This window comes from Leuresthes tenuis, unplaced genomic scaffold (genome assembly GCF_036924035.1).
Source record: "Leuresthes tenuis unplaced genomic scaffold, fLeuTen1.0.hap1 SCAF_2, whole genome shotgun sequence".
NCBI classification, from domain to species: domain Eukaryota; kingdom Metazoa; phylum Chordata; class Actinopteri; order Atheriniformes; family Atherinopsidae; genus Leuresthes; species Leuresthes tenuis.
The window spans coordinates 4,705,239-4,717,880 of NW_027325356.1; the positions used below are offsets into that span (position 1 = coordinate 4,705,239).

Sequence of the window (12,642 nt, forward strand, 5' to 3'; positions counted from 1 at the left end):
TTTTCAGAGCACCCCCGCTCCACAGCTAGCAGCCCGTCTTCAGAGAACACCCCCCGTCACGTTTGTTGGTTTCGTTATGTTTTTAGTTCTTGGATTTCTGTTCTGACTTGTCATTGTCTACCAACTTCTGTTCAACTGGACCCATTACCTATCAGTTTTGTCCACTTTGGTAGTTCATATGGAGGTATGTACCTTAGATCAGTGTCTCCCAATCCTGGTCCTCAAGGCACCCCGCCCTGCATGTTTTCCATGCTTCTGAGCTCCAGCACACCTGATTCAAATGAATGGGTCGTCCTCAGCCTTCTGCAGACCTGACCCATCAATAAACCAGGCTACTCACGATGTCAGAGAGGCCCAGAGGCAGAATCAGGGTCAGGTCCAAAAACAGAATCATTTAAAGAAGTGCGGTCTGAAGCAGAGTGAGTGAATAGTGGCTGAGAAAACAATCATTTCCCACCAGATTTACTTTAGTTCCGTCAGTAGTGCACAAACAGATGGTGTGAGCGTGTATTTTGTATTAAAACTTGTTTTATCTTATATATCGTGCACACATCTTCACCTGCTGGCACGTGTTTTTCTTTAATAAGTAAATCCAAAGACTCTTTTAGGCATCTCCAAGTGCAAGAATGAAATATTCATCTCAACACAGTTCACTGTATATCATGTTTTATTATGCATAGATGTAAAACTTGTGAAAACTTTAACAACATTTCAAGTAATTTTCAAATGAAATCTGAAAGCAAACTAAATACAAAAAACAAGCAACAGACTCTCTGCTAAGTTATCCAGATCCTGATCATCATCAATTATTACTGGACATATACTATTGATGGGTTGTACATGTACATTAGTGAGATTTCAGATACTGTTCTTGATCACAGAATTTAGTTTTGCTTCATTTATTAGAATTTTGATCCAAAATATAAGACATATTTTAGGTTCTAATATTCATAGAAACGTTCTGACTGACATAGATTTTAGACGACAAGATGCATTTACTGTACCATCACAAAAACAAAGCAATACAGAGATGAGCAAATATATACAACAAGATTACAGATGCTGAAAAAGAAGGCTGAAAAATCCTCCTGAGAGTTACAAGTAGCTGCTCAGCAGAAAGAGCTGTGATGCTATCTTCGTCCAGCTTTGACAAGAGATCCACGGAGGTCACGATGCTTTCAAGTGTTTTTTTTCTCCTAGAAGTGCTAGATCCATTCATTGCTTCTATTCTACAGGAAATACAGCTCGTACAAAAGCACAAATGTGCAGCTTTTTTGTCGCTTTGAGATGATCTGATCCAGAAAATCTGGACCTTTCAGGTCAAGCTGACGAGCTGAGATACCTGGAGGCCGACCGCTTCATGTCACCATGTTCTAGTCAGGGTAAAAAGACATAAAAGTGGTTTGGATTCAGTGTTTAGAGTGGGAGAAACCAGAAGGACTGCTCAAAATGGAAAAGGTCCTCTCTTTGTCTGGTGTTTGTTTTTTCAATCTTTGCTCCTGTTAAAAAAAAAAGGTTAATTCCAAAGTAAAAAGAACACAGCTTCCTTATTTTAATGCTAATGAAAACTGATAAATACTACGTTGCATTTTTGTCTCTGCATCCCTTCTATCCAACACACCAGAACTTTGATATATTATATACTACTGCATAACTTTTACTGATCTAATGATAGAAGAAAGAAACCTTCAGCTAATCTGTTTGGTAAATATTTAGTTGTGTTACTTTGTTATAGATAATATTCCCAAATCTTTGGATGGCTGCTCCCTCTAAGATATTATCTAACCACAAACATGCCTGTCCTGCAGCAGAGAGACATGTATCTAAAGTATCTAGTATCTAAAGAATAAGTGCCACTAAACTCTTGCAAGGTGAACTTGAGCAGAAGTGCCCCCCTTTAGTTGCAGGTACACTCAGGTCCTTTGATGTCAGAGGTGTTGAGATTACACTGAGCTGTAACACAGAAAGTTTTTTCTCTCCATGCAGTCCACAGGCGTCACACTGCCAGTGTTTGTCTTGGATAAGGCTCCGCAGTGCTGCCACAGGATGGGGCAAGGAGGCAGGCCAGTGTACAGCATGTCAGCCCCATTCACCCACAGCCATTCACCAGCCAGGAAACGCAGGCCAGTCCACACCTAGGGAAGGAAACAACCAATCAAACTCAGATACACTTTCTAGCCCTTTTAATGTGACCATGTAGTGTTCTTTTTTATATGAAAGATCACGTATCACATGTAAAAATAAGCTGCATCAGTGACAGTCTAATGAACAGGGAGTTTTATAGGTAACAAACATGTTAATATGGGACTTTCCAAACATAGTTAAGCCAAACGCTGATGTTAATGTTACCTACAGCAGTTACAGTATGTCTCCATCAACAAGTGCAGCTGAGGTTTTCAATACTCTGACTTTCTGTTGTGTTTGGCTGATATTTGACAGTTTTTCAATGTTATGAAATGAAGCAAACTGAAGAGATTAAGAATAAAATATATATATATATATATATATATATATATATATATATATATATATTATATAAATATAAGATATTTAGAGATATAAAGAAATTATTCCAACAGAGGAAAAAACTAATTGTGGAATTTTCAGGAACAGGAAAAAGTTTTAATTTCAACATTTCTTACGCTGAACCCACCTCCTCAGTGTTGGCCTCCAGGATCTTTCCTGTCACAAAGTCATGTTCGTCTCCAGGCTGCACGCTGAGCAGATCAAAGCGTAGGTTGTTGTAAGTAAGGGTTCTGCAGTGTTCCAGCGCCTCCTCCCAGGTCTTATTCTCCTTCACCAGGACCACATTGTCAGAGTAGCAGAAGACAGGAAGACGGGCATGGCAGCTTTGGGTGGACATCTCCTTTGTTTTGGAGGAGATAGAGACACAGTCGCCGCTGTCCCCGGGCTCACCTGACTTCCAGTTTGTGTAGTCTGACAAGCCTGCACTCCACTTCCACGTTCCACCTGCACAACACAAGTGGAAACTTCAGCCGCACAGATGAGCTGAGAGAACGTCAACTATCCATCACACCGTCTGCTTTATGAGTAAAGACCAGCTGAAGGAAAAGCAACAAGTCCTGAATGTTTGAATGAGAGGCAAAACAAGCTGAGATTCGTATCTTTTGTCTACTTTATGGCAAATTCAAAATTCCTTATTAAGAGTGAAATCAGTGGGACTCTTGGTTGTATGGTGGCTCATGGCTGTAGCATCATCATCAGGAGATGTTTACTTCAGCCTCCCAATGAATTCTACTGTCATAAAGCTACAAGGTCATAAAATGTGACCTCTGAGGGGTGACTGAGCTTATTGAGACCAGCGTTTAGCCAAATGAGGAAACTACCTGTGGTACCAGTCAAAGATTTACTCAACATAGGAATTATTTTTAAAAGCATGACAGGTTGAAACTCGTCTTTACCGTCTCTGTGCAGTCCAGTCCAGATGGGAAAGTCCTGCTCAACAACAGCTGCTTCCATATTGGCGCTTGTTAAACTTGCCAGATCACCGTAGTTCTTCCTGCAGTACTCCTGCGCCTCAGACCATGTTTTTGACTCCATTATGAATTTGTACTCGAGATCTTTCCCATTGTGCTTCTGACAGATGAAGAACCAATGTCCTTCACATTTTCTGCCAGAAACCCTTGTAAGATTGATATGAACAAGAGAATTGTATGCATTAAATCACTGTGTACATAAAGGTAAATTATTTAACATTGTGCTAATCAAAGCATGACAACAGCAGGGTTTGACACTTTAGCTCATTCATCAAGATGGACCAAAGCTACTCATTTCAATGTCACCATCTTGAGATCAATAATCTTTATCTCGAGGGGATAAAGTTGTTAACAGGTTCATTTATGTTATCTTGAGAAATCAAAATCAGCTTAATTGCTTTTCCAAAACTAGCTTGTTTCCTTCTCTCTGCTTGGTAGACATCCGTTCTATTTCCTCAGCTACTGGAGATGACAGCACCATTGGAGAATTCAGAAAAAGGTGGTTCACCAGTTCACACTTGATTTCAGCTTTTAAGATCTCAGTAATGACTGATGGAGAGGATCCATAACTGAACACTATATGAAGGCTCAGTGTGAAGTTTTATTTGCTGCACTTTTACAGCTTCTGAAATAAATGGATTAAATTAAAGCTATTACAATTATTATCATACAAAACTCTTTTAATTAAAACTCACTTAATAAAGGAGCCTCATTGAGTAAGTCTCCAGCATGTGATTTTTAAGGATATGAACCTATACACCCACACAATATTTATTACCAAATAGCAAACAATAACTTTCCCCATTGAAATGTGTGTATTTAGAGTGATAATATCATGTGCATTGTAATAAGAATGTACTTAGATGAGCAGCAGAGTTGCTCAGATAATCTGAGTTAACCTGGTCCCATGAGACAGCTTCATCCCTGAGTGTAAACTTAACATTGGTACTGTTAAAGTTAAAGCTAAAGAACAGCTTACTCTCTGTTTGGGTAGTTGACCACAGCACAGTTATCATCTTTGTCTGGCTCACTGTGCCTCCAGTCAGGGATTTCATATTGTCCTTCATCAGACCAGATCCAGTCACTCCCGATCCGCTTGTTTTCTTTGTGCAGACCGATCCAAGCATCATATTTCTTGAGGTTTATATCATTTGCATCTGACTGTGAATAGATTGTGATCAAGTCGGTGCCGCCTGAGCTATTGGAACAAAGATTCAGACAGTTTTATTTGCAGAATACAGAAGATTTGTCATCAGTTCTTTCATTGCAGTTTCCTTACATTTACCTGAATGTTTTATGATTAAAAACAAAGTAAATGCATGTGGAGCTGAGGTTTTCAAACACATTCAAAACAGCACACAAATCAATTTAATGTACAACATTTTTTTGTGGTAGTTTGAGGTAGCCTTTAATTTCATGTGTGGTAAATTAACTCAAAACACAGATAAGCAGATAAGGTTTTGTCCTGAAAAAATCCTGTTTAATGATAAATAAACGTACTTAAAAGCTCAGAGAAAACACGTCCCTGGCAGTTTGAGGGTCGCCTAGATCTGAAAATATGTCACTCAGTGAGTTGTTCAGCCTAATGTTGCATTACAGAACCCGGCCTCCCTATTTTTATCTCCTCCCAGAACTTCAAATCCCTCTGCCTTTACTGTACGTCCGATGTTGGAAGTTGAAACTCTTTTGCTTATGCTTCTCTGCAGTTCTGTAGCTCGTTTAAGAAACACATGAGCTTCTAATCCTCTCCCAACATATTTTAAATTAGTTTTTTTCCAGGAAAGGAACTCTGACTTCTTACTGAAGGCAGCATCAGCATGCAGCACCAGGAGCTGCTGTTACAAAAAATGTCACATCGCTCATAAGAACCAGTTTTTAATCTCTTTAATTTGTCTCTAAAAATACAGAGGAGTAGAATTTGTGAGTGAAACCAAGGGTTTATAGATCCTATATGTGATGGAGAAATTACAGCATGACTAATTATGTTATTTCAGCATTCTTGCCTGCATTGTGCTGTTCTATCCACTTGGGCCATGTCACACCGCGGTGAGGTCTTCTGGTTTTTAGTTTGTCTTGTCTCGTCATTTCCTGTTTTATTTTGAAGGATTAACTCTCCTCTCGTTTCAGGTCACTTGCTCTTCCTCGTGTGTCACCAGTCTGATTGTCCTCCCTGATCCCCGAGTGTTTCCACCTGTTCCCCATTTCCCTCCATGTGTATTTATAGTCTGCGTCTCCCTTCATCCTGTGCCAGTGTGTTTCGTTACAAGTCTTGTGTGCGTACGATCATCCCAGCCTTCCATAGCAAAACCAAGCCACAGCCATAGCAATCTGCATTTTCCCCTCCAACAGAGAGGTTTTATTTTGTAAACTTTTTGTCTCATAGATATAGTTGAGCCTTGCTAAGTTTCATAGCCTTTTGGTTTCCTCTGTTCAGGAGTGATTTTGATTTCTTTAACTTTTCATCGTGCCTCCGTTTTTCCAGGAGTGATTTTTGTTTCTCGCCACCTCTTTAGTAAGAGAGCATCCTTAGTTATTGATAAAGCAAACTAAGAAACCAAAAGACGAGGTCAAACACAAAACTCAGATCGTGACAATTCCAGCTTGTTAAAAAATAACGGTATAATACGTCTCCTTCAATATGTTCATATGATCTATTGCACTGGAAGATGAGTGAATCGAGCAGCCAATTTTCACATTGCTCTCCAGTGTATTATGTCTCCAAATCACAGTTTCTAATGACAATAGTATTGTTCATGACAAAGCTGTGAAACTGATTCATAGACTTACTTCTAAGGGATGGCAGACATTTATGCATCGCTAACATTTATCAGCCAATCAGCAGCTGTCTTCTAATGCAATGCATATATCTTTGTGCACTTGTCTCAGTAGCTTTTAACTGCTGTGGCTCAGTTTCTGCCTACTTGCGAGACAAAAATCTAGTCTTTTGATTTACTACAATGGCCATATTCAAGACGACCATGTAAAACCTAAATATCAATATCAAGTTACTATTATTAAACAGGTAAATGTAAAGGACACCTCACCTCTTGCACTTTTGTTGTGCATCCTCCCAGGTACGATGATGCCAAGGGTTTTTGTCGTTTTTTGACACAACTGATCCCAGTCCAGACACTGTGCTGCTGAGGAGGAGGAGACAAAAGGGCCCAGAGAGACAGCTCTTCATCACAATTCTGTTGAACAAAGAACATCAGTTAGAATCATGTTGTGATATCACCTGAAGGGAAATAATGAAAACATTTCATCATGCGTTATGTAGCAGATTATTCAGGTGATGATCTTTTATATCAGGCTGACAAATTGATTATTTAGGAAATGAACAACGTAAAAAACAGTTAAAACTCTTAATGAACTGTTTGGTAGGCTGTGTAACTGTGTTCAGCTGGTAAAATTACCTGTCCTGATCCATCGATTAACCCTTTTTTACTTTAAGTTTTCAGAAAGCAACACCTGCTGCTGCTGCTCGATGAGCCACCAAGTTCCAGCTGGAAGCCTTTTATTCTGAGTTCTACCTTTGAGAAAAAGTCATTTGAGTACCCGACACTCAAAAACAGCAATCAGCTGCATCGTGACGTTGCTGCATCGCAAAGTATTTTACTATGGCCTTGAAAATGAAAATATTTTCCCTCAGAGACGCCAGAAAGCAGGCAAATCAGATGCATCTATATGCATCTCTTTCAACAGATTAGAAGTTCCATATATCAAAAGAGTTTTGGGAATTGAGACTGAATGTGGAAATGTTGAATAGAATTACCACATTATATTCAATTAGAACAAATTGGTTTTAGTTTGAAATGTTTCCTCGTCTGGGACAGCTCTGCCTTTAATTACTTTCAGTGTTTTTTGGCTACTTGAAGGTCAGAGTATGACATCATTTATATGTTATAGAAGGCACACACACGTATGATCTTGTTTCCCTTGGTGTGCAGGATCCTGGATTAGAAGTCAGAGACCTTCAAGTGGGAGACCCAGATTGAGCCCAAAGTTTCTACTTGTTACTGACACCGGTTCTAGGTTTTTGTGACTCGTGTGTGAGTTTTTAATGACAATATGTAGATAAAATGAATCTACTGAATCCATGTCCCAGTCAGCTGAGACTGAACATGAAGAACAGGGAAATCTTTGGCAAACTTGGACCAACTTGAGCTGGAAAAAAATAATAATTTTAACTTTTAAACACATGATTGTATGTGTTATAGATGCAGATTGCCCAACAAGTCCTCCAGCTGAAACTGTAATACATAAAGTTTGTTAATACCCCTTAACACAGCCCATAATGGCATGCTGCCTCTGCAAGAAGGGAAGTACGATTTATATGAGCATTTCCACATCAGAGCAGACGTCATTCTCAAGTCTTTCATTTAGGAAGCCTCTAAGTCCTGATGAGGAGGAAGGAGGAGGGGTTGGATGGAGCAGTTAAGCGCTGCATGTTGCTCTCATGCCTTGGACATGAGATCACTGCCAACATATGTTCTCTCAATAACAAGACGACGCTTTACTAAAACCTCTTTATCACTTCCTGCTTGGATTTAGGCAATAACACAAGTTTGGTTAGGGTTAGAAAACAATAATGGCTAAGTCTACTTTAACTTAAGCACAGTTTACTCACACACAGTCTTGTTTTTCTATTTTTGCCTTTTTATTACGCTCAAGCTCACGTGTGATAATTTTTCATTATATTCAACTGTGTATATGTTAAGAGGTTGAAAATGGACCAGAGATGCGGACTGGGAAAAGCTAACTGGTCACTAAAAACTCAACTGGAATAAAATTGCCACCAGATTAACAGTCGATGTATAGATAAAAGGCAGGTGTCTGATTTTAAATCAACATTTCTTGTATTCTCACAATGATGCATCTTTTAGAATAAGTTTAATAAGGTTTTACACTCACAGGCGAAATGTGTCCAAAAACTAGAACAAACTAAAACACTAAAGTTATGCTTTATAACCACTGAACCGAATAGCTGATCTTCTATCAGACCAACTGAATTAATAATTTGCTTCTGAAGCTGTTACAGAAGGTCTCTGGGCCACATATTGATCACTTAATTTGTGATCGTACCAAAGATAAACAAACAAAGCTATTTTAATTCTAATTTCATTCCCTCTTCTTGACTTGAATCTCACATTATTATTGGTATCCATCCATCCATCCATCATCTGCCGCTTATCCGGGGGTCGGGTCGTGGGGGCAGCAGCTTTAACAGAGAAACCCAGACGTCCCTGTCCTCGGCCACTTCCTCCAGCTTTTCCGGGGGGACCCCGAGGCGTTCCCAGGCCAGCCGAGAGACATAGTCTCTCCAACCTGTCCTGGGTCTTCCCCGGGGGTCTCCTCCCAGTGAGACGGGCCCAGAACACCTCCCCAGGGAGGCGTCCAGGGGGCATCCTAACCAGATGCCACCTCATCTGACTCCTCTCAATGCGGAGGAGCAGGATAATTATTGGTAATTATCCTGTATTTTTTTTGTAGCTAATGTGTAGTTATTGGGGGTGAATCAGCTTTTCCTTTGATAGGGACTGGGATAGCATAGTGGTATGATTGCCAGAGAGAACTGGGTTAAAATCCCCTGCATGAAATGTACTACATCCAGTGGGGGTCCGTAGGCAGGACCCCCTTACCCTACCTGCCTGGATAAAAGCGTCTGCCAGATGCATAAACATGAACATATACAGACAACCCAGAAAAAGAAGAAAGGGATTTTTTCTGTAGTATCTAAAAATATAAAAAGGAGATGAGCTCGGAGCTGAGTGAGTTCAAGGCCAGATAACCGGACCTATCCAATAGCATTGTGAGGACAAACCATAGGACCCATTATCTGTGTAAACGTGGTTTTGAGGGAGAAAAAAATGTGTAGGCCTTTTAGAATGGTTAAAAGTGAGGTTGTACATTTGCAACTGTGGGACTTCTAGGGTTAAGTTGCAAATTCTTGATTTGTTTTCAACCAGCTGATATGTCAGGAGGACAGGGAGTGTCGTGTAAAACCTCACACAAGTTTGGACAGTCAAATACGATGGTTTGACAGTCAAATGGATTTACAAACACCACCAAAGCTTCTCTCAACTCAGTTCTGTTGTTGAGAACTAATTTACACCTGAAAAAGAATCTATCAGAACCTTCACCACTGTGCTGCGACTGGAGAAGAAAGACAAGAGGTTCAGGAGGCCAACTTGTTCACTTCACCTGCAAGAGGGAAGGAGATGGGAAAAAGGAAGACATTTGTTTTGTAAAACTGCTGATCGACACGATTATAGTTTATTTTATTAACAGGTCTGCAGCAGGTTGACATAGTCTCAGGATATATATCTATAATGAAAAATCCTCCTGAGAGTTACAAGTAGCTGCTCAGCAGAAAGAGCTGTGATGCTATCCTCGTCCAGCTTTGACGAGAGATCCACGGAGGTCACGATGCTTTCAAGTGTTTTTTTTTCTCCTAGAAGTGCCAGATCCATTCATTGCTTCTATTCTACAGGAAATACAGCTCGTACAAAAGCACAAATGTGCAGCTTTTTTGTCGCTTTGAGATGATCTGATCCGGAAAATCTGGACCTTTCAGGTCAAGCTGACGAGCTGAGATACCTGGAGGCCGACCGCTTCATGTCACCATGTTCTAGTCAGGGTAAAAAGACATAAAAGTGGTTTGGATTCAGTGTTTAGAGTGGGAGAAACCAGAAGGACTGCTCAAAATGGAAAAGGTCCTCTCTTTGTCTGGTGTTTGTTTTTTCAATATTTGCTCCTGTTAAAAAAAAAAGGTTAATTCCAAAGTAAAAAGAACACAGCTTCCTTATTTTAATGCTAATGAAAACTGATAAATACTACGTTGCATTTTTGTCTCTGCATCCCTTCTATCCTACACACCAGAACTTTGATATATTATATACTACTGCATAACTTTTACTGATCTAATGAATAGAAGAAAGAAACCTTCAGCTAATCTGTTTGGTAAATATTTAGTTGTGTTACTTTATTATAGATAATATTCCCAAATCTTTGGATGGCTGCTCCCTCTAAGATATTATCTAACCACAAACATGCCTGTCCTGCAGCAGAGAGACATGTATCTAAAGTATCTAGTATCTAAAGAATAAGTGCCACTAAACTCTTGCAAGGTGAACTTGAGCAGAAGTGCCCCCCTTTAGTTGCAGGTACACTCAGGCCCTTTGATGTCAGAGGTGTTGAGATTACACTGAGCTGTAACACAGAAAGTTTTTTCTCTCCATGCAGTCCACAGGCTTCACACTGCCAGTGTTTATCTTGGATAAGGCTCCGCAGTGCTGCCACAGGATGGGGCAAGGAGGCAGGCCAGTGTACAGCATGTCAGCCCCATTCACCCACAGCCATTCACCAGCCAGGAAACGCAGGCCAGTCCACACCTAGGGAAGGAAACAACCAATCAAACTCAGAGACACACTTTTTAGCCCTTTTAATGTGACCATGTAGTGTTCTTTTTTATATGAAAGAACACGTATCACATGTAAAAATAAGCTGCATCAGTGACAGTCTAATGAACAGGGAGTTTTATAGGTAACAAACATGTTAATATGGGACTTTCCAAACATAGTTAAGCCAAACGCTGATGTTAATGTTACCTACAGCAGTTACAGTATGTCTCCATCAACAAGTGCAGCTGAGGTTTTCAATACTCTGACTTTCTGTTGTGTTTGGCTGATATTTGACAGTTTTTCAATGTTATGAAATGAAGCAAACTGAAGAGATTAAGAATAATATATATATATATATTATTATATATATATATATATATATTATTATATAAATATAAGATATTTAGAGATATAAAGAAATTATTCCAACAGAGGAAAAAACTAATTGTGGAATTTTCAGGAACAGGAAAAAGTTTTAATTTCAACATTTATTACGCTGAACCCACCTCCTCAGTGTTGGCCTCCAGGATCTTTCCCATCACAAAGTCATGTTCGTCTCCAGGCTGCACGCTGAGCAGATCAAAGCGTAGGTTGTTGTAAGTAAGGGTTCTGCAGTGTTCCAGCGCCTCCTCCCAGGTCTTATTCTCCTTCACCAGGACCACATTGTCAGAGTAGCAGAAGACAGGAAGACGGGCATCGCAGCTTTGGGTGGACATCTCCTTTGTTTTGGAGGAGATAGAGACACAGTCGCCGCTGTCCCCGGGCTCACCTGACTTCCAGTTTGTGTAGTCTGACAAGCCTGCACTCCACTTCCACGTTCCACCTGCACAACACAAGAGGAAACTTCAGCCACACAGATGAGCTGAGAGAACGTCAACTATCCATCACACCGTCTGCTTTATGAGTAAAGACCAGCTGAAGGAAAAGCAACAAATCCTTAATGTTTGAATGAGAGGCAAAACAAGCTGAGATTCATGTCTTTTGTCTACTTTATGGCAAATTCAAAATTCCTTATTAAGAGTGAAATCAGTGGGACTCTTGGTTGTATGGTGGCTCGTGGCTGTAGCATCATCATCAGGAGATGTTTACTTCAGCCTCCCAATGAATTCTTCTGTCATAAAGCTACAAGGTCATAAAATGTGACCTCTGAGGAGTGACTGAGCTTATTGAGACCAGCGTTTAGCCAAATGAGGAAACTACCTGTGGTACCAGTCAAAGATTTACTCAACATAGGAATTATTTTCAAAAGATTGAATCTTGTCTTTACCATCTCTGTGCAGTCCAGTCCAGATGGGAAAGTCCTGCTCAACAACAGCTGCTTCCATATTGGCGCTTGTTAAACTTGCCAGATCATCGTAGTTCTTCCTGCAGTACTCCTGCGCCTCAGACCATGTTTTTGACTCCATTATGAATTTGTACTCGAGATCTTTCCCATTGTGCTTCTGACAGATGAAGAACAAATGTGCTTCACATTTTCTGCCAGAAACCCTTGTAAGATAGATATGAACAAGAGAATTGTATGCATTAAATCACTGTGTACATAAAGGTAAATTATTTAACATTGTGCTAATCAAAGCATGACAACAGCAGGGTTTGACACTTTAGCTCATTCATCAAGATGGACCAAAGCTACTCATTTCAATGTCACCATCTTGAGATCAATAATCTTTATCTCGAGGGGATAAAGTTGTTAACAGGTTCATTTATGTTATCTTGAGAAATCAAAATCAGCTTAATTGCTTTTC

The 12,642-nt window shown here is 40.0% G+C and overlaps 1 protein-coding gene across 1 annotated transcript; it reads right to left on the reverse strand.

Moving 5' to 3' along the window:
- Window positions 1-2,710: 2,710 nt before the first annotated feature.
- Window positions 2,711-12,354, reverse strand: LOC140302320 (C-type mannose receptor 2-like; the record flags this gene model as incomplete). The annotated part of the gene is made up of 6 exons (XM_072381152.1): window positions 12,165-12,354; window positions 11,404-11,720; window positions 10,701-10,888; window positions 4,477-4,695; window positions 3,423-3,643; window positions 2,711-2,970 (listed from the first exon to the last, which is right to left on the reverse strand). Coding segments are annotated over exons 1-6 (1,344 nt in total), but the record flags the coding sequence as incomplete, so codon positions are not given.
- Window positions 12,355-12,642: the final 288 nt, after the last annotated feature.